Genomic DNA, 25,982 nt, shown 5'->3' with positions numbered 1-25,982 from the left:
CGACGCCAAATGGCTTCCTCTATCTAAACATAGTTACGGTACTTCTGAGGTTTCCCGCCCAAAATATTCACAACTGCTATAGGTAAGCTTAGCTATAGGTGCACATAACCAACCGAAGAGTTCATAATAATTAGAGAGGGATCTCTACTATATTATGAACTCTTGATATAACGTAGCTATAGTCTATGTGTTTTGCCAAGCTATGCCGCAGGCGCAAAATTCCGGTTCCTAGACTGATATTTCCGCATACTGTGCTTCAGTCAGTAACAGTTGTATATGCGAATTTGCTCGCGAATTTGCTTTTCTGTGCCCTTGTAGGACAATATGAAAGAGTCTGGAGTGGCTAATGAAGTCATAGTAATACACCAGTCATGCATGCCCTGCTTCCTTTTGTTTCCAATAAGATGAAACCTATAGCAATTCTGTGCTGCATATGGCAAATTAGCTGAATGCACAGCTAATAGTTTAGTCATTATTATTAAGAGCTATTACCAATGATGTCAAACAATGACTTTACCAGTTATTCATCTGCACAGACAGTACATGTAAGTTCACACAGGCAATTTGGCTGAACCAACACTGGCTGTGGTAAGTGTGTAGTTTCGCTTTCAATATCAAGATCACAAAGTAAACATCATACAGATAATTATAGTTTGCCAACAACCTTTAGCTATATGGCTCCAATTACAGCCTAAGCTCTCCATCTTAATCTATCATGATTACAGTTAACCAAAAGCGGTTCCCTGGTATTCCATATGAAGGCTGGCTACACCACCAATCCCAGCATGACTAGACATGTTTATTGGACATTTAGACATTAGGTTTAGATTCACCCATGCATGCATGCACCACATGCTGTAGAGCCAGATTAACTACCAGTTAGCTTGAATCTCTGCTGTCACATGATCTGGTTACAGTTTTTGGTGAGAGGCATGCAGCCAGACAACAAAACTTTAATAAAATGTACATAGCAGCAAATATCAAATTATTTAAGATTACCTAACTTCAGTTTGTAGATAAAATATTAGTATGCTTTTGGGTGCGTGAGGGTTACATGTGTGTACGTGTGTGTGGTATGCATGCGTGTAAGTGTGTGTGTGTGTGTGTGTGTGTGTGTGTGTGTGTGTGTGTGTGTGTGTGTGTGTGTGTGTATGCCGGTGTGTTCACGCAAAATTGATGTTGTTTCCTTGAGAAAGAAACTTTACTCACATTGTTCCAGTCTATCCAGCTGTTTAAATGGGGACCTGGGAACTGGAGAAGCTGTCCACCCAGCTGTAACATCGATAGATACCTGGTATTAACTGGGGAAGCAAATGCCAACTGTCCATGTCTCACACGGTAAGTGAAGGTCCAGGTGTGACTTCAGGTGCCCACACCACCTCCTGGGGATTACTATTACTGCCCCCCCAGGAGGATTTTCCTGCACTGACTTATAGCACCTGAGTAGCGCACGGGTGTCCCGGTAGTGGTTCACTGGGTAGGCGTGACTGTGCTAGTTTGGAAGTTGAAGGCTTTAATTTTTTGCTTTTTTGCGTGTTTGTGACTTCGTTCCCTGAGGGAGAGTGCTTTTGTGCTTTCTTGGTGATTTTGTTCTAAGGAATGACGATTATGAGAATGATCTTTGAAGCAGTGTGCTGGGGCCACATGAATATGGAAAAGTTAATGATGTTGGGAAGGAACTGCTTTCCACCATCAGGCCATTGCGTGTAACAAATGATTTAAGAAGAGAGATGTGTACTGTATGTAAACTTAGCATCAGAGATATTGTGTGGATGTGTTTGTAAGGAGGGGAACTTTTTGTAATACTGGTTTGTATCAAGTTGTGGTGTGTCTGGAAAGCCAGGAAGTCACTCAGTGAAACATTATGATGTTGACTCTGAAAAACTGAATAGTCAGGACTCTACTGCCACTCATTATTTGGAGGCTGTACTTCACCATTTGATTGGAACACTCAGTGAGATGCTTTAACTTCCGTAACCCAACTGAGATCTCGTAATTAGCTGGACTGGTTCACTGATTCACTTGGACACTTGCAGCCATTGCTTTCCTGCTCTAAGTGGGTAGTTACAGGTGCATCCGAGGATCTCATCAAGGTCAGGAAAGCTAGAGGGAAGGCAAGATGGGAAGTAAGAGCAGCCAAGAATACTGAAGTGATTTCAGGACTAAGCAATGGTTTGTCAAGTTAAGCAAGACAAGTTGGGTGGGAAGCAAGTGAGGAATTGCATTCAGGATGTGCAGCATGTAAGTTGGGTGCCACTACTATACATGATGAAGATGATATTATCCCATGTGTGAGCACACTGTCAGCTTCTCACCTTCAACAATGGTGGCGTCATTTTACTAAAGTGTTGAATGTTGTTAATCAGTTTGATGACCATGAACTGAATCTTGTGGGACAACTTGAAGTAGACTCTTCTCTTGTGGATCCCCATATGAGCAGGATTTACAACTGGCACTGTCACAAGTGAAGAAACAGCTGGTGGCTTAGGTATTCTGCCTGAGATCATCGTGTTGAAAGTGGATCAGGGAAGTCATGAGTTTATGCTTACAAAACTTGTGAGGGCAGTCCGGAGAAAGAAACATGTGCCGCAGGATTGACAGGATGCTATACATGTTCCTGTCCCTTAGAAGCTGCAATAACTGGTGAGGTATTGCTTTACTTGATTTTGTTGGCACGTAAGTTGGTAGGAAGAGTCATACTGGCAAAACCAGCTGCTGAACCTGCCTTACCATAGTCACAGTATGGAGAGGCTGTAGACATGACCTTTGTAGTGCGACAGCTGGCCAAGAAGACTATAGAACATTACCTTGTGTTTGTAGACTGTAAAGCATATAATGTGTTCTTCACATGGCATTGTGGAATTGTAGAAGCTGGGAGTACGGACTTTATTACTTTGATTAGGTCTTTCCGTCAGGACATGAAGACTAGAGTTGGAAATGTTGAAGTGGCTAATGGTCTAACTAATGACTTTTTGTTAATCCAAGATATCCTCTAGCTGGCAGCTCCATTCCTGAGTAATCCTGACAAGCCATTGAAATCCCATCATCAGAAAATAAACAGTCACTCAATAAACATACGTACACTTGCTATCTTGGTGTATCCTCAATAAAGTTTCTTACCATATGTATAGTACAACTGCACACCAACACCCGGCAATACCCTCTAATTTCTATTTCCATCTTTCCAACACAGCACAGAAAAACTAGTTGAACAACACAGGAGACATAGCAGCTACTGTTTTCAGAAGACCTGGGTAAGAATATGTATACTTTTTTTTAGCCATAGATATTATTATCAGTATTTTCTAAGTACAGTATCGTATCATGATACATACAACAGTTTAAACCATGATTATTCGCTCTGACAATGATCAGCCTAACTCTGACATTCATTCCTTGGTGAAATAAGCATATTAATCTTACAGCACACTTAATATCATCCACTCATGGTACCAAGTCATAAGCTTTCTTGAGATCTATGAGCACTTAGTGGTATATTCCCAAGACTTTTATACTAGTCGACGAATAGTGAAAACCATACCCAAAAATATCCTCTACCTTTCCTGAAAACATATTGTGACTCAGGAAGCAGGAAGCTCATCTTCTGCTAATCCTTGTAATCTCTCCTGAAGAACTCGTGCAACCACTTTACCCACAACATCCAATAAAGTTATTCCTCTCCAATTATCGTGTTGCTTTAAATTACCTTTCTTAGAAACAGGTATCAGTACAACATTACACTAATCAGCAGGAACTCTACACTCCTCCCACACTTGATGTGTTAAAGTTACTAGCAGCTAGCACCTCCATAATATCACTATCCATCAGGCTAGCTTGTTGTAATTGTAATCGTAATTGTAATTAATTACTAATCATTAGCAATTTTCAAGTAATTGTAATTATAATTGTAATTGCTCACTGAGCATAAAAGTAATGGTAATTGTAAATGTTCAGTCAATAATCATTATGTAATTAAATTAAAGTAATCAAAGTTATGCTATATAAAAGTACTACTCCATAACTTGACTATACTATGTACACAATCCCATGTGTATAACATGTGGCCCATGTAGCTACAATAAATTATTGAAATTATATGTCATGTATTTGTTGACCATATAGTTAAACATTTTATGTACAGTATGGGATACCCATGGGGTACATAATGTTCAATAGTAGAGAAACATTTAAATGTATCTGGATGACGCAGAGTTTACAAAGGATGAAAGCCCTTTAAAATTTTGGAAGGTAAAAGCAAATAAATACCCCATTTTAAGTACAATAGCAGCAGCAACATTTGCACCATTTGAGTGTGTATTCAACCGTAGTGGAAATGTTCTCAGACCAAAATATATGTAGACTATTACCAAAAAAGTTTGAAGAGTTAATAGACATACCTTAAGATTAATGCTGGAGAACTGTAAGTAAGTTATTGTTGTACCCCAATTAGTGCTGGGCGGTATTGAAAAATAACAAACGGTAGCTATACCTTCCATAAAGAGTATCACAGTATTAATGTAAAAGCTATTGGTAACTGCCATTTACCACAACAAAAGCACCAAATACCCATGGTAGCTCAGCAAGCCTCAGGTACAAACTACCACTAACAAACTTGTTTACATATAGTTTGGTTAGCTGACTACATCAGCACCTGCCTACAAACATTAATTGTCACATGTCTGGTTACCTTCTAAATATGGGATGAAACAAGCCCACAGGGAGGCCATAGTGCCCAGATGGTATGGCTGTATTAAAAAATGCAGGCGGTATCAAAACCAGTATGCAGTGGCGGATCCAGGATGAGGCATTTGGGGCAAATGCCCCCCCCCCCCCCCCCCCCCCCCTTCAAGAAATTGCATACAAGATCGAGATACTCTAATAGAGCAGTCAATTACTCTAATAAAGCAGTCACAATGTTCATGAGGCAGTGTAGCTTACCTATGAAGCTATAAATAGGATTTTATTTTACATAACAGACGTGATATAGTTGGTAAGGATAACTAGCTATTATTGTCGTGACCTTTTTTTTTTATTTTTTTGGTCTTCAACTGGTTTTCAGCAAGTTTTTTTGGTCTTCAACTGTTTTTTCAGAAAGGTGCCCCCCCTCTTTCGAAACTCTGGATCCGCCCCTGGTATGACTTAAATATCACAGATTATTAACAATACTAGTATATCACCCAGCTCTAACCCCACACATACAGTAGTAATTGAAAAGTAATTGTAATTATTAATCATTATTTTACATACTGAAGTAATTGTAATTGTAATCATTAGATTGGCTTCAAAAAGTAATTGTAATTGTACTGATTACTTTCATTGGGTAATTACATCAGTGCTATCCATACAAATTGCCTTCATCATTTCTGGTAGGACACCAGATTTTCCATCAGCCTTTCCATTGTTAAGTTTCTCCTGTGACAGCCTCCCAAATCTCCTGCTTAGATGGAACTCTTCTCTTACTGGTCTTTGCTGCAATCTGGAGACTTCATCAACATTAAAAACACTCAAAATATTTGAAAAATACCTTCTCCATCGTTCTAACACTAATTATACGGACTTCCATGCATTCTCATCTTCAATGTTAAGTGTTGCACTCTTGAATACACTGCCATACAATATTACCTTCATCTGAAACCACTCATTTTCACCTGTCTTATTTCTCTTCAAACATTCTTGACAAGTCTCTTTCTATCTCATTGCAGTACTAAGGCATTTATCACCCTTCTCTTTTCAAAATAGGGATTCACTGTCTTTAAATCAATTGGGTACAAACTTTACCAAAGATAGCAGGAGCATAATCACACAAGGCAGACCTCAACTATCATCCATAGCATCAGCATTATCCCACAACTCTTTCATCTGATCACAAACTCCTTCTACAAATTGATCCCTAGTTGATACGTTATTGCCATTATCATCTATCCTCTGCAAGCAAAGCTAAGAAATATCACAACTGCAATCATTAGACCCATATGTTTCAGTACTCTATATCCTACTTCAGAAGCTTATGACTAGTGTTACACTCTACCCCCCCACCACACACACACACACACACACACACACACACACACACACACACACACACACACACACACACACACACACACACACACACACACACACACACACACACACACACACACACACACACACACACACACATACTGCTACTACTATTATACTGTACCTTTCCAATGCTTTTGCAACTTGATCTATTTTTCTATCTTCTGCACCAGCCACTTCATGTGAAGATTGAATCAAAGACTGTTGTGTTAGTTGCATACTTCATTCAGTATTGTGAACAAATTATAGACATGTGCTGAAAGTTTTAACCAAACACTGGACTGAAAAAACTGTGAAAAAAATAGCCATCACAAGATTGAGTGAGGTCTGGAAGCAACTTATGGAAATGGTATGGTAGCTAAACTGGAGAAACAAATATTAAATGTTGGGTTTAATCTGCATAAATGCAGTATATTAGAGACAAATCACATTGAAGTCTTGATAGAGCATGCCCCTGTGCATGATAAATAATGCAGATATGCATCCAACTGTAGATAAAGATATAGTTTATTAGAATATGGAATCTGTTGACCACTAATTTTCTATGCCAGTGGGGGAATGCTCTTAGCTGAAGCTGCTTACATACTGGTGAAAACTCCCTCCTAAATGAGCTTGCTCCTTCCACATGTGAAAGTTATGAAAATTTAGCCTTGTGAGATTAAATTTGGTAGCAATTTTGACTGAATTTTAGCTACTGGATAAACATGCATTTTGAGTAACTTCATAATAATCAATCTCCAGCAGTGGCTACAGTTTAAGTTAAATTTCAAGAGGTTGCTATGTGTATTATTACTATCATATAAGTAATCTATGTACTTGGAAAGCACCATTGTGAAAATGCTAAAACTGCATGTGTGGCCAACAATGCGACAACTGTTCTGAATGATTTTAAATGCAATAATACATGTAGAAGAAAAATTACACTATATATATATATATATATTATACATGTAATAGTTATACCACAGGCATGAGTGCTTTGCCTGATATATATGCACGTGCCCGAGGGCCGAGGACAAGTCCGACAAAGCACAAGTGCCTGTAGTATAACTAATATGTTCTACTTTAGCATGCAGACTTACCTAATTGGCAAAATCTTTTGTTGTTATATCCTTCTCTTATATAGGGAACCAAGTAGGCTGTGATTGTGGGACTGAATTTTTCCAAACAAGCTGTGATTGTGGGATTCAATTTTGATTTTACTTTTGCTAATATAGTTAATTATGCTTCTTTAATTACTACATTTACAAAGGTAAAAAAAAAAAAAACTACTGTTAATGTATTAAAATTGAATCCCACAATCACAGCTTGTTTGGCAAAATTCAATCCCACAATCACAGTTTGTTTGATTTCCTATATAAGAGAAGAGCGATAGCAGTATAACATCAAAGAAATTTTATGATTTCAATACCAAGTTTGGATGAACATAAGGTTGCGATTAAAAAAAGAAAAATAATGTATTGCAAACATATGGGAATGCAAATTTAAGGTAACATGGTGTAACAGTGAAAAGACTGCTGCTGTTAAATAGCATCAAAAGTCATCAGCCATCTAGTAATATATGATTTAGCATCAAAAACTCAAGAAAATATTGGTGTTGTCACCTGGCAATTTCAGTATTTTATAATATTGCATTTCTAATACAAATGTACTAGAAATGCAATATTTATAAATATTGAAATTGCCAAATGACAACACCAATATTTTCCTGATTTTCTGATGTTAAATCATATATTACTAGATGGCTGATGACTTTTGATGCTATTTAACAGCAGCAGTCTTTTCACTACTGCACCATGTTACCTTAAATTTGCTTTCCCATATGTTTGCAATACATTATTTTCCTTTTTTTTATCATAATGTCATGTCCCTTCTTCTACAGACAAAGTTGGTATAGTGTGCACTCTTATTAGGTTTGCAATGTCTCGAGTTAATGAGATATATGCACTGTCTTAATGAGATATATTCACTGGTACCAGTGCATATATCTCGTTAAGGCAGTGTGTAACGAGATATATGCACTAGCAGTGCATATATCTCATTAACATTTTGAATCAGTGTAATATATACACAGGCTTTCCTTTGATCTGAGGTGCGAAAGTGGTACATATGAAGGTAGTGGGAAGTGGTCAGTCTTTTTGAAGACTAACACCTCCCCTTGGTGACCCCTGAGTGATTGTGCCGATTGTTTCGATACATGACTGATGAAAACATGAGTAGGTATCAGTATAGAGTGTCATCAATGATCACTCAATGCTATATACTGTAGATGCCATACTAGTTCTCCTCCAGAGTGCTTGCAATCTTCTGAGGCTGTACCATCTAACACTGCATTTAGAAATAAGCAAAAAAAGATTATACATGGCTTCTGGTATCTTCAGTGGTATGTATGATCATTACTGGATACTGATCAGTTGTGGAGATGGCTATAGGCAAGGTCATGGATACATGGATCTGGGATCAATCCCACATCAAGGAAACTTTAATTTGCATATATGTGGAATAGTCTCCATCCAATATCAGGTGGCCATGGTGACCTAATCAGTCTCATCAGTTATTTGATGAACCTCTCCAATATACCTGTAGTTAACCAAGTGCTCTCAGCCAAAACCAAAGCAAAAAGTTATGTTTTGGTGTAATAGTTATATACAGTATTTAAAACAGTATAGAAGTAATTGCAGGACCTGGGGAAGGTTTGGTGTTGTGAGATTGTTTATGGTTCATACCACAAAAATTCCTCTTATAATACAGTAGTTTGACTGCTCTATTAGAGTATTAAAATATATCATTATTCCAGTGGTGTTTACCAATCTGCAGTAAACCCGCTCCCTTAGCAAACCAAGGCTGGGGGAGCTTCATTCTACCTCAACCTTTTCTGCCTATGACCATTATGATATTTCTTAACTACATTATATCAGAGGATCTTCAGGATACAGCTAGCCAAATGTTGATGTCTGTCATTGACTGTGTGTATTTTTAAGCCTAATATGCATGCTTGCAATGTAATAATTAAATTAGCAGGCTATTTATATCTGTGCGTATGAGCAAGTTTGCAAGCTTGTAGATCCACACTATTTACCATTCTGTGGGTGTAGTAAACTCTTCTTACCTAATCCTGCGATTATGAACTCTTTCTGTGATGCTGGGAACTTGTAGCAGACTTGCATGCAGCACTAACACCAGATTCACGATTACATGATGACACAACTTATTTTTCAATAAATCCTTGCATGGTTCTCTTTAAGTACTTTAAAATTGTAGTCGCAATCAATACAGAGTAGCACAACTTGAACACATGTGTCTCTTTGTGGTATACAAATTTCAAATTAACCATTGCCCCTAACAATCTAAACTCACACTATTTGTAGGTAACGTCTAAAGTAACTTTACCAATTTTTAGCATATAATATAGGTCTCTACAGGGTGACATGTTTGTAGCTGAATTTTCCAGAGAATGATTTATTTGTTGCTGAAATCTATACAGTGGGGTGACTTGTTTGTGGGCGAGCTCTCCATAGAGTAACTATTTTGTAGCTGATTTCTCCACAAGGTGATTTGTTCATAGTTGAACTCTTACAGGGTGACTTACTTGTGGCTGCAGTATGGTAAAGAGAACAACAGGTCCTGTAGAGTCAGAAAGACTTTGAGAAATTGCATGTGCCCACTCAGGCCCACCCTCGGCTACACCACTAAACGCAAATTGGTAGCTGAAATCTGTACAGAGTGACTTGTTTGTGGCTGAATTCGGCACAGGGTGGTTATTTGTAGCTGAACTATTTTGTAGTTATTTCTTCACAAGGTGATTTGTTTGTAGCTAGCTGAACTCTCTACAGGGTGAAGTATGGTAAAGAGAACTAGTCCTGTAGAGTCAGAAAGACTTAAAGAAATTACACATGCCCACTCCTTGGCTACACCACTGAATGCAAATTTGTAGCTGAAATTTATACAGGGTGACCCACAGGGTAGTTTATGTGTAGCTGAAATCTCTACAGTATTATTGAACTCTCCATAGGATGATTTAATTAATTAATTAATTATATGTAATGTACAGGACTTGACAAGCGAGTGTAAACATACATAAAGGTGTAGTGTGTGTGCAAATATTATTAACAGTTAATTAGATCTTTAAAGTTTTGTAATGTTGCACAATTAATTATAGTATCTGGTAATTTATTCCACAGTTTAATTGCATTGGGGTAGAAGGAATGTTTAAACGAATTAACTCTGGTAAATGGTTGCTTAAATCTATTTGAATGTCCTCGGGTGGGTAAATTATTCTTGATAAGTGAGTTCCCTATAGCTATCAATTTCAACAAGATTATTAACAATTTTGTAGATCATTATCAGTCTCAGGTTTTCCCTTCTAACTTGAAGTGTTGTCCAGTGCATCCTATTTAACATGTTAGTGACACTAGAGTACATTGAGTAATCATTACATACAAATCTTGCTGCTTTCCTTTGTACTCTTTCTAGTTTATCAATATTAGTCATAGTATATAGTGACCAAACTACACAAGCATACTCTAATATGGGTCACACTAAAGTAAGATAACATCTTTCCCTTACATTTGATTTGTTTGTAGCTTTTCCTTACTTTGGTCTCTTTTCTGTTACACCTTATCAGCCACTAAGTCAAGTCATTAAGTCTAAGTTCTTGAAATTAGGTTAGGTAATCCTAAGGCTGCAACACATGTTGTTGTAGACCTTCAGTGCTAGTCACTGTAAAGTGTTAATAATAATAACTTGCAAAACTTTCTTAATAGGCTAAAAGTGTGCCCATGCATACATGGAATAGTGCTGCAGATGCCAGTATTCATACTCAGCAAAAAGGATTCTCAATAGACAATAGTGCTGTGTGGTGACTGTTCTATTAGAGTATTTGACTGACTGCTGTTTTACTGTACTGATTTTATTTATTTATTTTTTGCCTTGCATGTTGTATTATTGTCATTTTTTTCCGGTGTTCGTTTTTTGCAATAAAACGACAAAATGCTCCATTTTGCAGTGCTAGCTAGCTCACATAAATAATCTACCAAGAAAACTATAAACTCAAAATGTCATATCTCATACTACCGTGACGTAACTATACCGGCCCCCGTACCCATGGCCAGCTATAAACGCGCGGTCGCAACGATAATTTGCAACCCGAAAAAAGGGTGTGGCTCGTACCATAAGGTATGCACTAGCAAGACTACACAGGATTGGCAATGGCTTCGATGTTGGCAGCTTCAGGAATACTGAGTCATCTCACCATTCCTAGATCTCAGGTGAAGTTCACGGGAGTGACACTAGGTAATGGAGCCTATGGGAAAGTGTCCGAAGTGGAATACGGTGGAAAGTTGTGTGCTGGTAAAGAGGTTCACTCCGTACTACTCCAGCTAGCTAGCCCAACAGATGCAGCCAAACTAAAGGATGACTTCTTACAGGAATGCCATCTCTGGAGTACTTTACGTCATCCTAACATTGTACAATTCCTCGGAATTTACTATCCTTCTAGTGATGAGTCCGTACTGCCTGTTATGGTAATGGAGAAGATGCAGGAGAGTGTGACGTCACTGGTAGAGAAACATGATAATATTCCCTTACTGGTGAAACTGTCAATACTACATGATGTGTCTCTAGGACTGAGGTATCTTCATGATCACGACCCTCCAACTGTCCATTGTGACCTGACCCCTAACAACATCCTGGTGACCTCTCATCTTGAAGCTATGATCACAGATCTCAGCGTGGCAAAAGCAATGCTAACAAGAAATAGCAAGACGATGAGTGAAACTCCAGGAACTTGTGTGTTTATGCCCCCAGAGGTACTAGATGATAAGCCAGTATATGGACCACCATTAGATGTGTTCTCATTTGGAGGTGTGATCCTCCACATCACTAGCCGACAATGGCCTATCCCAAAATCTGCCATTGATCCCAAGACAAAGAGACGAGTCATGTTGTCAGAGGTAGAGCGACGTCAACAGTACATAGACATGATGACTGGTAGTGATGTAGATTTGAAGCCATTGGTTGAGCTGTGTTTGAAAGATGATCCAAAGTTACGTCCTTCAGCAGCAGACATGTCTGAGAGGATCAAGAGAATGAAGGAAGAGTACAGCAAGAAGACAACTCGTGATGGGATGGATCCCTTGTTATGGTTGGCTGAGATCAATCTATCACCAAAATTAAAGGTTTGCTAGGACAAAGTTATAGCTATGTGTTAGTATAGATGTGATAATTTATTTAGCAACAACTGGTCTTCAAACAATCTACCATACCTGACTTGTTTAGTGGATCAGTTAATATCCAGTGGAAGGAAGGAATCTCAGCACCAGTGGCCGCAGGAAGAAACCCTGCCCAAGCAGTACTATTAAATGGAGCCATATATGTTGGAGGTGGAGGCAGTGAGGGTAATGAGTACAATAGGGTAGATGTATATCATCCAGATACCAACAGATGGGACCATAGTGCTATTCAAACCCCAAACAAATTATTTTCCCTTGCTGTTGTAATGAGTGAACTGGTTATTGTTGGTGGTAAAGGAAGTGATGGTACATCATTCACAAACAAAGTGCTTGTTTTGGAAAATAAGACATGGAAGGAACATTCTAGAATGCCAACAGCTAGATCTAATGCTAGTGCTATTAGTTGCCATGGTCAGTCAATGTTGATTGTGATGGGCGGCTGGAATGGCAAATTTCCCCTTAAAACCATAGAACTACTAGATGATACTATTGGCCAGTGGTTCAAATGTAATGATCTCCCTCTACCACTATACTACCAACGGTCAGTTGTCGTAGATGATATGTTGTATGTATTTGGTGGCAACACTACTGATAAAATTTCCAAAGCCACATATTCTGCTACTCTAACAACGTTCCTGTCTAACCACCAACTGACATGGCGACACCTCAAAGATGTTCCATGGGGTAGTTCAGCTGCAGTTTGCTTTAATGAAAAATATTTATTAGCAGTGGGAGGAAAAGGAGAACATAACACGGTGTATCTTCTCAAAGATCAAACCTCATGGCAATGTATTGGTAGTCTGCCAATCATCCAAAGTCATCCAGCTGCTGTTAGTCTTGGTAATAAAATTTTTGTAATAGGAGGAAGAAACAAGAATGATAGATCCAGTAGTACCGTTTTGATTGGGACTTTGCAATGACAAGTACATATGACACTATTTCCATTAATATATACACCCTGAATAATATGTGTGATAAGTATTCTACGAAATGATAATTGTTGTTATATCATAACATCAGTATAGTAATTTTCATTTTTGGGATCAATTGGTGGTTAAAGCTGGCGAGCATGCATGTCTCTCTACATTCTAGCTTGGTGAATCATACACAGTTGCAATTACGTGGTTTGGAATGATGGGTTAAACCACTATAGCGCCTTCCCCCCCCCCCCCCCATAGAAAGGGAATTTGGTTACCATTTAAATACTTTGAATTTAGGCCAAGTAATACAACCCTCAGCACAATCCTCCTGGACTTGAAGGAGACATCCACATTCCAGTTCTGACTTTGTATCAATTGTGATGAACGAATTGGAGCTATATATATGAATGGCACTGATGTTAATGAGGAGATGGTACTACATGTAAGGCAGTACCAACTAACAACCTATACTTTTTGCAAAACTTCTAAGCCTTCTTCAGAGTTTTCTAAAGTGGTGTATATGTGAGTGTTTTATTAGGATTTTGGCTAAACCATAGGTACTTTCCGCTACTGTGGTTTTTGGTATGCTGTTCCTTTGATGCTGTATTGTGTTAGTTAATTCACCAGTCATAATTATGTTGCAAAAAAGTAAACAAACAAGTACAAGGAAATAATGAAACAAGGGATGATCACCTACACACCTGCATGCAGTTATACTAGTAGACATTTAATCCCTACTTCACTCATGGTTATGAAAAGCTATACAAAGTAGTGCACTAGTATAGCCGCGGGTGTAGACAATCACCCCCGTGTTTCATTTAACTTTTATTTCTATGACTCTTACTCAGATTTAAAATTCTTTAATTGTACTTGTTTGAGTAGGGGTCATAGAAAAAAAAAACAAAGCAATGAATAAAATGCAGCTGGACAAGCAGTCAGTAGCAACTTCACACTGTGTTTGACAAAGCTATAGCACTAATGATAGTCATCTGCCATCCAAGACTACACTGGAATCCAAAAAACAACTGACAGATATCTGCACACCTTACACAAGAGTAACCATGTGCAAATATTGCATAACACTTACATGGTACAACAAATCTACTACAATACAAAAAATATCCATGATCTACATATAAATATACACTGTGTGGAATTTATATACAAAACATTCTTTCATTGATCCTTCTTAGGCTTAGCTACTAATGCCTTCACAACAGGTAAACCATCATTTAGTTTAGCTAGTAGTAAAATAGGGGAATCATCATCGTTAGGTGGCTTGGCTGAGGAAGTGTCCTCAGCTGTGTTCTCCTTCTCCTCCTGTTTATCATCTTCCACATTATCACTACCTGTCTTGCTGTCTTGTGCCTTGTCTGCTTCTTCTTTATTCCTAACAGCTGTGATGTACTTGATGATTTGCTGTTGAAATGTTAACAAGACTTGCTGTTCTTCTTCTGGGAGGTATTTCTCTAATACTGTGACTATTGAGGGTACCATTCTGCCTGGAGCATGTAACATACAACCGGTGTGTTGTTGGAACAGTAGCACCGTCACAAGATGTAACGTCATAGCAGGATCTTCTTCATGTTCTGCCTTCTCCAGTAGTGACTGTCGATGGGTGAACAACAAATGTCTGTAAAACAGTAGAGTGGGTATTTAATGTTACAAAGGTGATGTCTGTACCTTTCCTTTTTCTTGTCTAACTTTTTAAGCAGTATCCCACACAACTCCATATTACAAACCATTTCAAAATTTTGTGAGAACGTGTCAAGATCCTGCAAAGAATCAGAAACATAGTTAAAAGATTTGTTACTACACAGATACCTTTCCCCTCAATGAAGCTTCAGTTGGCTTTAGTTGTTTTACTATTTGAGGTGGCAGCTGGCTGATAAGCTTCATTCTCTCCTACACACAATAGTAACACATTGAGGAACACTATACAAGCCATACTGTCATACTTCAGGTGTCATGGAGGTCGCTTGTGCATCTACTGGTACCATATGATCTTCAGCAACAAATCTCACTACTCTTGTGACCATGTCACTACACAAGGTGTTTAATAAATATTTTGATGCTTGCACTCTAGGCTCCCCTGAAATAACACCACCACTGTGTATCCTGTCTAGATGTGTGTGTAGTCTCAACCAACCTTGAAAGTAAGGAATTGCCTTCTCAAATAATTTAAATCGTGTCCATAATTCTTGAAGTTGAGTTTCCAATGCAGTGTGAAGTTTACGATGCTGACCTGTTGACGGTTTCTTCAGCAAATCAAAGGATGTTTCCAACACTTTAAGAAACTCTTCTGTCAATGGCCTGTTACAAGTGGTGGTTACAATACAACAGTGGTAATATTCAAAAACCTTTCAATATCTTGAGCCATAGCTTCAATGAATTCATCTGGACAGTCTGGTAACTTCTCTTCTAAGAAATCCACAATCTACAAAGATTGGTGGACTAATACACACATTTACATTTAACCATAACAGATAACCTGTGGTACATCTAGGTATTTTATTTCAGCTGTTTTTCTTTCTGCTTGACGAGCGTTACGTTTTCTGTCACGTTTCTCGCTACCCTTCAAAGGTGCAGACATCTCAGATAAAAGTGATGGGTTTTTAGAAAGATCCTGCGGATGGGAGTGACTGCTACTAATGCAATATAAGTAGAGGGTGTGGCTGACCTTCTGAGCTCTGGTTTCCATTGCATCACTAAATAAAGCTATGCATGATTGAACATATTCTCTACTGGTTGCAATGCTGCCATATCGTAACATATTTCCTGAAACCTGTTTTCCTAGTAACATTTCAGCATCGGCATCAGTGCAGGGAGATGGGAGAAGTGGCTAAATAATAAATAAATACCTACAATTAAACCTTGCCTGGGGAAATGATTTATCTATCTAAAATGTAGCTAATTCATCCATGCTTTACCAAGAAGTGATAAAATTTTGTATTTATAAATATTATAAACTCTCGACTATTCTCATCAATATATATTCTGTCAAAATTTCCTATCACAAATTTAGATAATCCGTACCAGGATATCCACCCATGATTGAGAACTCTTTGCATCTTCAATGGCAGCTAACACTTGTGCAGTAATGCTATAACCAATACAGCATGTCTTAAGAAGAATGACATCACTGTTGCTATAGTGATTCTTGATATACAATACTGGATCATCTATCCCTAGTCTGCTTAAAGCATCAAATTCTAACAAAAGCACACCATGTGTGTAACTGTAACGTATATACATAATATATGTAGCTTACCAAGATAGCCATTGGAAGTGAAGAAAGATTCGATCCATTTATTTTGCATTACGCTATAAACATCAGGAATAAATGTAGCATTCTCCAGTCGTCCTCGAAGAGTGCCCTTCAATTCACCAGCTGTCATCAACTCTCGAAGAACAGCTGTCAAACAGAATTCATGTACATAAACTACACTTCCAGGCGTATATGCACTAGACTCATGTACACTATAGTGGAATCTTGCACCCTCGTTCACACTACCTTCTAACCCGGGTAGAGCATGGCATAGCTCAAAATAAATTACAGTGTGAATCAATCGAGCCGTACCGAACTGGGTCCAACATGGCACAACAAAGAGAGGTGGACTGGCATGGGTTGGCCTGGGATAGAATAAGGTGTGAATGCATTCCAGGCTGGCCAACTCATGCTAACAATAATATTTGCTTATGTTGGCCATACAGTGAGTAGACCTCTATACTAAAACTGTTCTACAAAATGATTACGATGTACCATACTTCGGGTAGACTCTTTTGACAGTTACACTCTGACAATGGATTGATATATTGCTAGCAACAGGTGCACCCACTAGCTTAAACATGGCAGCTATCATATTGCATGACTTATTTCAGCTGGTTCTACGCTTTCTCGCTACAAATCCAGTGTATTTTTATTAAGCATCCAAATAATTAAAAGCTTGTTAATTTTGTGCAGTTAATTTTGTGCATTTGTTTTAGTCCATTACTTTTCGGTGTCCACACTATTGAGCTAGTGTCTGATGCAGTGGTTTGAACAAGAGCCAACCCGAGTTCAATAATCCGAGTTGTAAACACTCTGGCTAACCCGGGATAATGTAAATCGGGTGTAAGTTATCTTTCATCTGATATTACTTTCGACCAAACAAAATGATTGTTCTGTTAGAGTAGTTAAAATCAAGAGTACATAATATTATATTATGAATTCTTGGTTAAATGTTTTCTCAGTAGTTAGAAAATGGTATGCATAATATGCTTTGATCTTTGGAGGATAATGAGGTCTTTAAAATCCACTAGAGACCAGTTCTTAAAATGGTTAGAAACCCGCTAGCAGAAAGACCTCATGCATCACAAATCTCACTTTCAATCATTGCTTTGTAATGATCCCTCCAAGCATATTCAGGTTGATAGCTTGCAGTGGGCGACCAGTCATCCAGCCCAACATGTGGTTAACCACTCACTTTAGGCATGCCTAAAAGAATTTGATTATGGGAGGTACAATCTAACGCTGTACGTATGTTTGTTACGATGAACGGAGAAGTCCAGAAATATCACGGAAATTCTGTTTAGTGCCCATCAGTTTCTAGAGTGTTTTAAGGCTGCTTTCGTCTTCTACTAAACTACAGATGGACTTTACTAAAGACCTAAATGGGTAAACGTCCTTATAGAAACATTACTTTGTGCTATGTGTAATGTGGGTGTGGTACATATTCGAAACCATGCTTGTTCTTTGTACTACTGTGGCGCCACTGAAGGTACAACTTGTGACAACTCGTTCCCATTGTATAAATCCACACAAGCTGCTTCTTCGACACACGTGTTCTTTACACTGCTGTGAGCACTGGCCACTGCTAACCCAGGTTGATCACTGCCATTTCCCAGTTGTGCCGGATCAAAGTCTAACTTGTGAAAGGAAGCCATGCGAGCTTCGATTTTTTCAGCACTTCGACAAAAGCGTGTTCAGTATTCCGTAACATTGTGTGACAATTTCAGAACAACATATAACCCAGTCCACAATGACTCCACCTATATGCATATATAAAATGCATACATTTTCTAAGTCGGTTAAAGACCACGTCCTCGAATCTTCGTGGATTTTAAACTCTCGCTTTGCTCAGTTTTTAAAATCCATGAAGATCCTCGTGCTAGGTCTCTAACCTACACTTGGTCGCTGTATTAGAGTGAGAATATGAGGTCTGGTATTTAATTGTTAAAGTTTCCGTGGTGTATGTCAATCACGTGCACACAAGTATCCAAAGTTTTCATGCCTTGATTGTCTTATTGAGACTTTGTTGCATGGATTATTTCCACTGGTTCAACACCACATTTCCGTCTATGATTAAAAACCCTAGTTAATTAAATAAATTACACAGAGAAGTTAACCTTACTACAAACTCACCTGGAGTCTTATCAACACATGCTGAATGTGTAAAAAGGATGACCTGCTCTTACTAATCACGAAAATCTAGGTCTTCTTGTATTTGCTGTGATCATGAACTTACAAAGAGTTTTGTTCAAGTCTTCACTCTACCATTATTTGACAACATCCATCCACCATATTAGATTACACAACAGTATCACGTAATAAAATAGATTACCAGATACAGAATTTAATGCTAAATCTGATGGTTTTTGTCGTTTCTCAATCGGACTACCTGAGAGAGACTTGTACAACATTTTCGAAAGGTGTGCATCCTATAGTTTTGTAACCCACAATACTTTTGATGCTGTTCGCTTGGCTTGTATGTTTTGTACAGTTTAAGCTACTATTCATTGACGAACAAACTGCTGGTAGTTGTATGTTGATACTGTTAACAGCTTTCTCACTAGGCATGAAAATGCGGAAACCAATAAAAACTAAAGGTGGACCGATACCGATACCAGTGGTATCGGTATCGGATTGGTATCGGTAATGCAAAGGTATAGATACCACCAGTAGACAATCACCACTTTTATTACCGTAGGGCAAGAATTTTTTGTGGCATTAAATTTTCGTGGATTGCTAGAATGTAGTAAAAATCAGTAATTTTTGTGGAACAAATTTTCGTGGTTTAGACATTGATCTCCATACAACTTGTACAGGAACTACAAAGTATTTAATTTTTGTGGATAAGATGCCCGCGAAATCCACAAAAATTTGTATCCCACGAAAATTTCTTGCCCTACGGTAAATAATCTCTAGCTAAGTTTCCAGTAGCAAATAACTTAGTTGGGCTAACAAAGTAGTGAAAACAAAGCCTTTGTTACTCTTTTCCAAGTATTGTTACAGTTACTGTGTGTACTCTAATATATTAGAGCATGTGAATCCTTTGTAATTAAATGATAGTGCAGTTGTTCCTCAAAGAAATAAGTTTATGACAACTTGGCTTGCTTTTTCATGAAAAGGTTTGGTTGCAAGGCTGAAACAAACATTGTAGAATCATCGGCCACCCACGCAATAAATTACTTATTCAATAAGCTTACAAGAAAACTACCTCAAATCAAGCAATTAGTAATCCACAATGATGTTTATCATGTTTAACTGTTTATCATGTTTAACTGTTTATCATACAGTACGATAGTAACTATATAGTAGGGACCACAAAGGAGTAGGCGTGGCCCACGAAATAGTATCACCCAAAAACCAGCCTCAATTTTCCCTGATGACGATGAGGCAGTATTGGTGAAGTAAAACTAAGCCCAAATAAGCTTTCAGATCGACCCGAAATGCTTTCAACAAGTTGCTACGGAATTTAAAATTTTTTTTATTCAACGGAATTTTCTACTGACTGACTGAGTAAGTAAGTAACTGACTGACTGATGCCTTCAGACAAGCGTAACTCGATAACGGCTAAGGTAACGGGTTTGATTTTTCCACTGTTCGACGTCGCTTCAGCCCGACAGGTGCCTTTTGGCATACCGCAGTACATGCAATGCATTCTTCATGGATTTACCAGTGTTCTCCTTTGCGTCCCATTCATCTTTGCTGACAGGGAAAGGTGTCGATTTGGCGTGAGCACGTGATGGCTTCCCTTCGGAACAGAAATCGTCCGTATTTTTCATAGTGGCTATTTTGATTGCAGAGGTGCTTTTCAAACAGTTCTTGATTCGTATTGCTGTGTAACGGGTTGAACATAGCCCACAGTGAAGCATAATGGATACTTCACTTTTCAGACGATAATTTTAAAAAATTGGGGTGCAGCACCATTTCTTTTGGTATGCGTAGATTGTAGAGGTGCTTCCAGGAAAGTTCTTGATTCGAAATGCTGTGTAACGGGTTGAACATAGCTGACAACGAAGCATAATGGATACTTCACTTTTCAGGCGATAATTGATATAGCTGGGGAGCGCAGTGCCATTTCAGATGCGGTATGCGTGGTTCACCAGTCATAATAAAATTATTTACAAGTACACAAAAAATTTTGGAATTTTCAACTAGAGTAGGGACCATAGCATATCGATAAAAAGTACTGAAACAAGCTGGAGTAGTACATGATATTAAATCAATAAGAAGTGTAATATCCCTACTGTGCTCAAGGAAATGCACAGTAGGGATATAACACTTCTTATTGTTTTACTGTGATTTAATATCATGGACTACTCCAACTTGTTTCAGTACTTTTTATCGATGTGCTATGGTCCCTACTCTAGTTGAAAATTCCAAATTTTTTCGTGTACTTGTACAATGAATATTTTGAAACTTTATTGAACTGAAACTGCACTGTGATATATTAATAGCTAGCTATGTATCATAACAGTGAAATTTCTATAATAAACTTGTCTAGGCTTCAATACTTAGTATTGGTATCGGCAGATAATTTCAGTACAAATACTTGTATCGGAAGTATCAGCAAAAAGTGGTATCGGTCCACCTCTAATAAAAACGCACTGGTGCGTCAGTGGGAAAATGCACATGAATAATTTTGACGCACCAGTGTGTTTAGGGGCTTCAAAGGGTTAACAGTGTACTAGTGTAACCAGCTAATACTAAACTATGAAAATTTATGAGCCATAACATGTAGTTCATTAAAAATGGATTATCTGCATTATTAATGACCATACCTCTCAGATACTTTGCATATTGCATACTAGCAAGGCTCACTTATTACGTCAGTTGCTACATACTAGTTCAGAGCTATGCACTTATCAATAAATAATGCTACCAGTTGTTCCCCTTGGGGGCTCAGAACTGAAGTTCCACTATACACACAAACAATACTTTTGTATACGTACCATGAAAAAGATTGTCCTGAAAACCACCCTGTGATAATATTGGACTCACTGCAGTAGGCCTGTAGGTCATTACCATGTTACTAACACTACTAGGACATCAACCTTACCTGGTGGCAGCACTAAATATACCACGGATTCTTGACTGATGTCTGGCCATGTAAGCCTCAGTGTACAATACATTCTCAGCACTGTCAAACTGTCCTTGAATGATGGTGACCAGACGAGACTTTAGGGTCTACAGAAAAGTATGAATAGTTTAAAAGGCCACCTCTCTAAAAAGGCTAACTATGAGTAATTTAAAAGGTCCAAAGGTGATCGGCTTCGACAGGTTCCATGGAAAATCTGGTAAAAGAAACTTTCAACAATTTTTAAATAATGAAAAAAGCTCTACAACAGCACCACTATATATATATATCAGCTAAACTAGCCAGAATATTATGATGGCCTACAAAACTTCCCACAATCAGTACACAATGTATCTACAGATTATCACATACCTCTAGTAGAAATTGCAGTGGCAGTACGAATTTTGTGGACAGTTCAGCTAACAGCACTTGACCAGATTCTTGTAAAGTGTCATTCACCTCTTCAGCCAAACGATCAAGGTATGACCTACATGTAAGCAATGATTACAGCAGGACAAGTGGCAGTTAATTTCATTTACATATCAATCACGTCACCCTGAATGAGGACCAGGTTCTTGTCATATTTCAAGAGTTCTTCAACCTTCACCTCCACATGAGATAAGTCGACGTTAAGGAGTTGGTGAAGGTCAACAACATTAATCCGACCTTGTAATACAACATTGTGTGAGAAACATAACCACATTAACTGCATCATATTTCTGTATGGGACTGGCTCTACTATGGACCAATACAAATTTAACAACCTTTTAACCATGCAATGGCACCCATGACAAATGATTGCTATCACCCAGTGGCTATACTGTACAAAACAGCTCTATGGCATCATCTATCACAGGTAAATCCTAAATAGTAAATTTCAAAGAATCAGTCTCATATACACATCAATGGTATACCTCCTGGCCTTCCTCCAGGATTAGCCTATAGGAAAGGGACATACCAGTACTCCATGCACCTCCCCTGGATCATACTAAGAAGAGGATGTACAGTGTAAAACCACTGTCAAAGTGAAGATTAATGGGCAGGCCAATTATATGTAAAGAACAAAGGTCAAGATGTTTGTAAAAGCTGAAAGTATACATATGAGCTGGTAAAGACAGAGCTTTAACAAATCAACAGTCAAAAAACTGATCTCAGGCTTATAGTATACTAGCAACTGGAATGACCTCATGATTGACACCTAGAACCATTTGTGATCAAAATCAAATAAAGCGATCACAAGGTTCGTTTGTATTGAATCAAGCACTCAAGAGTCAATCAAGCATTTGTACTCCACTGTCAAGCCATCAACGCACCCTTTACAGCAGGTAAACTCAAGCAATGTTTAGTCAATCAAAATCTTGATTGTGGTCATAATTGGTTCTACTCATGACTACCCCTCCCCGTACACGAAACAGTCTAGCTGTGCAACTGTATGCAGTGTTCTTGTGATGCAGCTAACCTCTATGTACATGAAGCTCGTCCATTATCTCCCTCTCCAAGTACTGAGGTGTAACGTACTCTTTTCCATCCAACGTGTAGATCACATCTACTAATTTCATCTCGACTAGTTTGGCTACTACTTCAACACAACTCCTCTCTGACAACTTGTGTGCTGTGGAAGAGCGCTGGATGCGCTGAAAGTCTGCAGATAGCTTCCTAACTTCTTCCCAAGTCGCCATGTGATCCACAACAAAATTAGTGCTGTTCGCTCTAATAAATGCACACCACTTAGAGATTTATATCAGAGGCGCTTGTTGTGTGTTTGGGCGTTGATTAGTTGCGCCGCTCGCCTAAGATGAATCCGAATCTGAAAGACTTGGAAAACGACTTCTTGTACCATCTGGGCTACTCCAGATCAGATGATCTCGTAACACTCTTCGGGGATGTGAAGGTGACATTTCATAAAATAAACAAGGCGGGGCAACTTGGTGGGCTGACCTTTCATACCAGTTTGTGATGACCCTGTGGTCTTACTTCTAACCGTTTCAGTAGTTATAAGCCTAGTTTGATGGTGGAGTAGTGTGCTATGTATTTGATGTAGCGCGGAATTTTTAGTTGTAATGGGTTGTAAAGCTTCCTTTTGCAATTAGATCCACTAATTGAGGTCAGTTACAGAAAGCTTGGTAGCAGTGTAGTTTGAGTGGCACTCCAAATGATACTCGAGAGTGTCGTTCCTACCCATATGTCTTTAAAAAAAATTAAGTGAATTGAATTATCTATTTTTTTGGTCAACCTGCCAGTCCCACAGAGCTGTATGCTTTTGTGGTAGCTGTTGAAGTTTTATGATAACATGAATGGTACTGTAAAGCCTTAATAAATAAAACTGTTGAATGCTGTTATAAACTATGAGGATGCATGACTTTTGTCTGTTTGTCATAGTTATCTAAGTTGTAAACTGGTAACTAAGTGGTAAGCAACTCTTGTTTTGTTAGTTTGTAGTGACAGGTGGAAGTGGTGGCAGAATGAGGAAGGTTGCTGAGGCTCTTGCAGAAGAGTTTCACTTGACGGAAGAAGAAAAGAAACGCATTGACATATCACGCACTGACCGCTTCTCATTTTACAAAGTTGGTCCTGTTCTTTCAGTCAGCGTGAGTATATAAATAAAAATTTAACACCTTCAGTGTATTATTGAGTCTCATCTTGTAGCATGGCATGGGGGTGCCTTCTATTTCAATATTGCTGCATGAAATTATTAAGCTACTAAAGTATGCTAACACGGTTGATCCAATTATAATTAGGATTGGAACATGTGGAGGAGTTGGTATGTAGTGAACATTGGTGTGTGTATTATATGATTGGAGTTCATTAGGAATTGAGCCAGGCACTGTTGTAATAAGCAACAAAGTCTACAATGCTTATCTTAAATCTGAACATGTTACGGTATGGGGATTTACCCTCTGTTAACTTCAGTGTTTACTTATTCGTTACCATTAAAGGTGATTCTTGGGAAGTCTGTGGTAAGACCTGTTGAGCTAGACCAAGGAACAGCAAAGGAAATATTTCAGTGTGGAGTGGATAGTGGGTTTAAACCTTTGCTTGGTGGAACCATGTGCACAGATGACTTTTACGAAGGTAAAAATAGTGACATGTCTTGTGTACTGTTTGACCCCCCTCCCCTACACACACACACACACAACACACGCACACACACACACACACACACACACACATACACACACAAGCAAAGCAAAGCTTACGGCAGCCATACGAAACACAGCTATTGCCGCCCAGTGAACCAGCACTGGGATGCCTGTGTACCACTCAGGCACTTGAGCCTTGTGCAGGCAAATCCTCCTGGGGCAGGGCTAGTAACCCGCAAACCTGCAGGAGGACTGTCCAGGTCTCACGGAGAGAGGTTGCAAAACCCAAAGTTCCACAACAACCTCATCTTGCAGTTATGGTGTCTTGTAGTGTCTTGTCCCCTTCAAAAAGATTGATTGCAGGTGGTACAAATATAATGGTCTATTTAAAGGAGCGCCATCATGTGCTGATCAAGTAACACACGCACGCACGCACGCACACACACACAAACAGACACACACAATGCTCATGTAAATGTGTGCACATAGATTAAATTTTTTGCTTCTCAACAGGACAAGCCCGCATGGATGGTTGCATTTGTGAGTTTTCTCAGCAAGAACAAATGGACTACATCAAGAAGCTACAACAAATGGGAATTGTTAATATTGAAATGGAGTGCACTGTGTTAGCATCCCTCTGCCAAAAGACTGGAGTAAAGGGGGCCATTATTTGTGTCTCACTCTTGGACAGGATGAAAGGTGACCAGGTTGCGATCAGTACAGAAACATATAAGAATTACCAGGAGAGACCACGAGCTCTGTTGATAAAGTATTTGAGAAAGAAGCTGCAAGAAATACAACATCCATTTGGTAGCAGATAAATTATGTTTATTTTGCGTTACTAAATTATGTGAGAAATTTGTAAATTTATTGTTTCAATTTACACATTTGTGTGTAACCATGGTGATGTTTACAAGTGCACGTTTAATGGAAAACACGCTTAAAGTAGCAACGCGTCTGTGTTGAATTGTGATTGTGTGTGTTCTGTTACAAACGTGTTGAGAACGCTAATACGGCGATATCGAAGGAGTTTCTAGACACGTATGGAGGTGATACAGCCACGATTTCTCCGTCCCCCTCCGCCCTGGTGTGATCCATTTGTTAACCCGGAAGTTCTCCGGATGCCACATCCACCCATGATGCCGTTCTATCCGCAGCCTGCGCATAACCAGCCCCATCATCCTGCGCACAATCAACCCCACCCAATGATCAGGGGCCCAGCCCACCATCCACCACAAAATTACCCACCATTTCAACCAAGAGGGGGCCACGTGCAACCACCACCTCAATTCCACGAATTCCGACCTCAGATAAATCCAGCACTGATCTCTCAACCACCTCAATTTC

General features: G+C 38.8%; 3 protein-coding genes and 1 long non-coding RNA gene across 4 annotated transcripts; 2 read left to right on the top strand and 2 right to left on the bottom strand.

The window, feature by feature from the left end:
- The first annotated feature begins 11,215 nt into the window (after positions 1-11,215).
- On the top strand, positions 11,216-13,340 carry LOC136237257 (uncharacterized). The gene is made up of 2 exons (XM_066027596.1): positions 11,216-12,239; positions 12,296-13,340. The coding sequence occupies exons 1-2, from the start codon at positions 11,271-11,273 to the stop codon at positions 13,211-13,213; spliced, it is 1,887 nt and encodes a 628-aa protein (XP_065883668.1). The 5' UTR covers positions 11,216-11,270; the 3' UTR covers positions 13,214-13,340.
- Positions 13,341-14,248: 908 nt separating this feature from the next.
- Positions 14,249-23,436, bottom strand: LOC136237252 (E3 UFM1-protein ligase 1 homolog). Its single transcript, XM_066027590.1, has 15 exons — positions 23,015-23,436; positions 22,095-22,221; positions 21,928-22,042; positions 21,538-21,665; positions 21,431-21,489; positions 16,485-16,628; positions 16,250-16,425; positions 15,894-16,055; positions 15,705-15,839; positions 15,574-15,650; positions 15,363-15,526; positions 15,172-15,305; positions 15,038-15,118; positions 14,897-14,988; positions 14,249-14,846 (listed from the first exon to the last, which is right to left on the bottom strand). The coding sequence occupies exons 1-15, from the start codon at positions 23,232-23,234 to the stop codon at positions 14,390-14,392; spliced, it is 2,271 nt and encodes a 756-aa protein (XP_065883662.1). The 5' UTR covers positions 23,235-23,436; the 3' UTR covers positions 14,249-14,389.
- LOC136237266 (uncharacterized) lies at positions 16,703-20,587 on the bottom strand. Its single transcript, XR_010692359.1, has 2 exons — positions 18,618-20,587; positions 16,703-18,566 (listed from the first exon to the last, which is right to left on the bottom strand). It is a non-coding gene; the product is annotated as an uncharacterized lncRNA (long non-coding RNA).
- LOC136237261 (uridine phosphorylase 2-like) lies at positions 23,272-25,570 on the top strand. The gene is made up of 6 exons (XM_066027601.1): positions 23,272-23,446; positions 23,988-24,143; positions 24,202-24,316; positions 24,365-24,435; positions 24,492-24,627; positions 25,149-25,570. The coding sequence occupies exons 1-6, from the start codon at positions 23,351-23,353 to the stop codon at positions 25,454-25,456; spliced, it is 882 nt and encodes a 293-aa protein (XP_065883673.1). The 5' UTR covers positions 23,272-23,350; the 3' UTR covers positions 25,457-25,570.
- Positions 25,571-25,982: the final 412 nt, after the last annotated feature.

This window comes from Dysidea avara, chromosome 10, assembly GCF_963678975.1.
Source record: "Dysidea avara chromosome 10, odDysAvar1.4, whole genome shotgun sequence".
Lineage (NCBI taxonomy): Eukaryota > Metazoa > Porifera > Demospongiae > Dictyoceratida > Dysideidae > Dysidea > Dysidea avara.
This window is presented reverse-complemented; position numbering and strand designations above follow the sequence as displayed.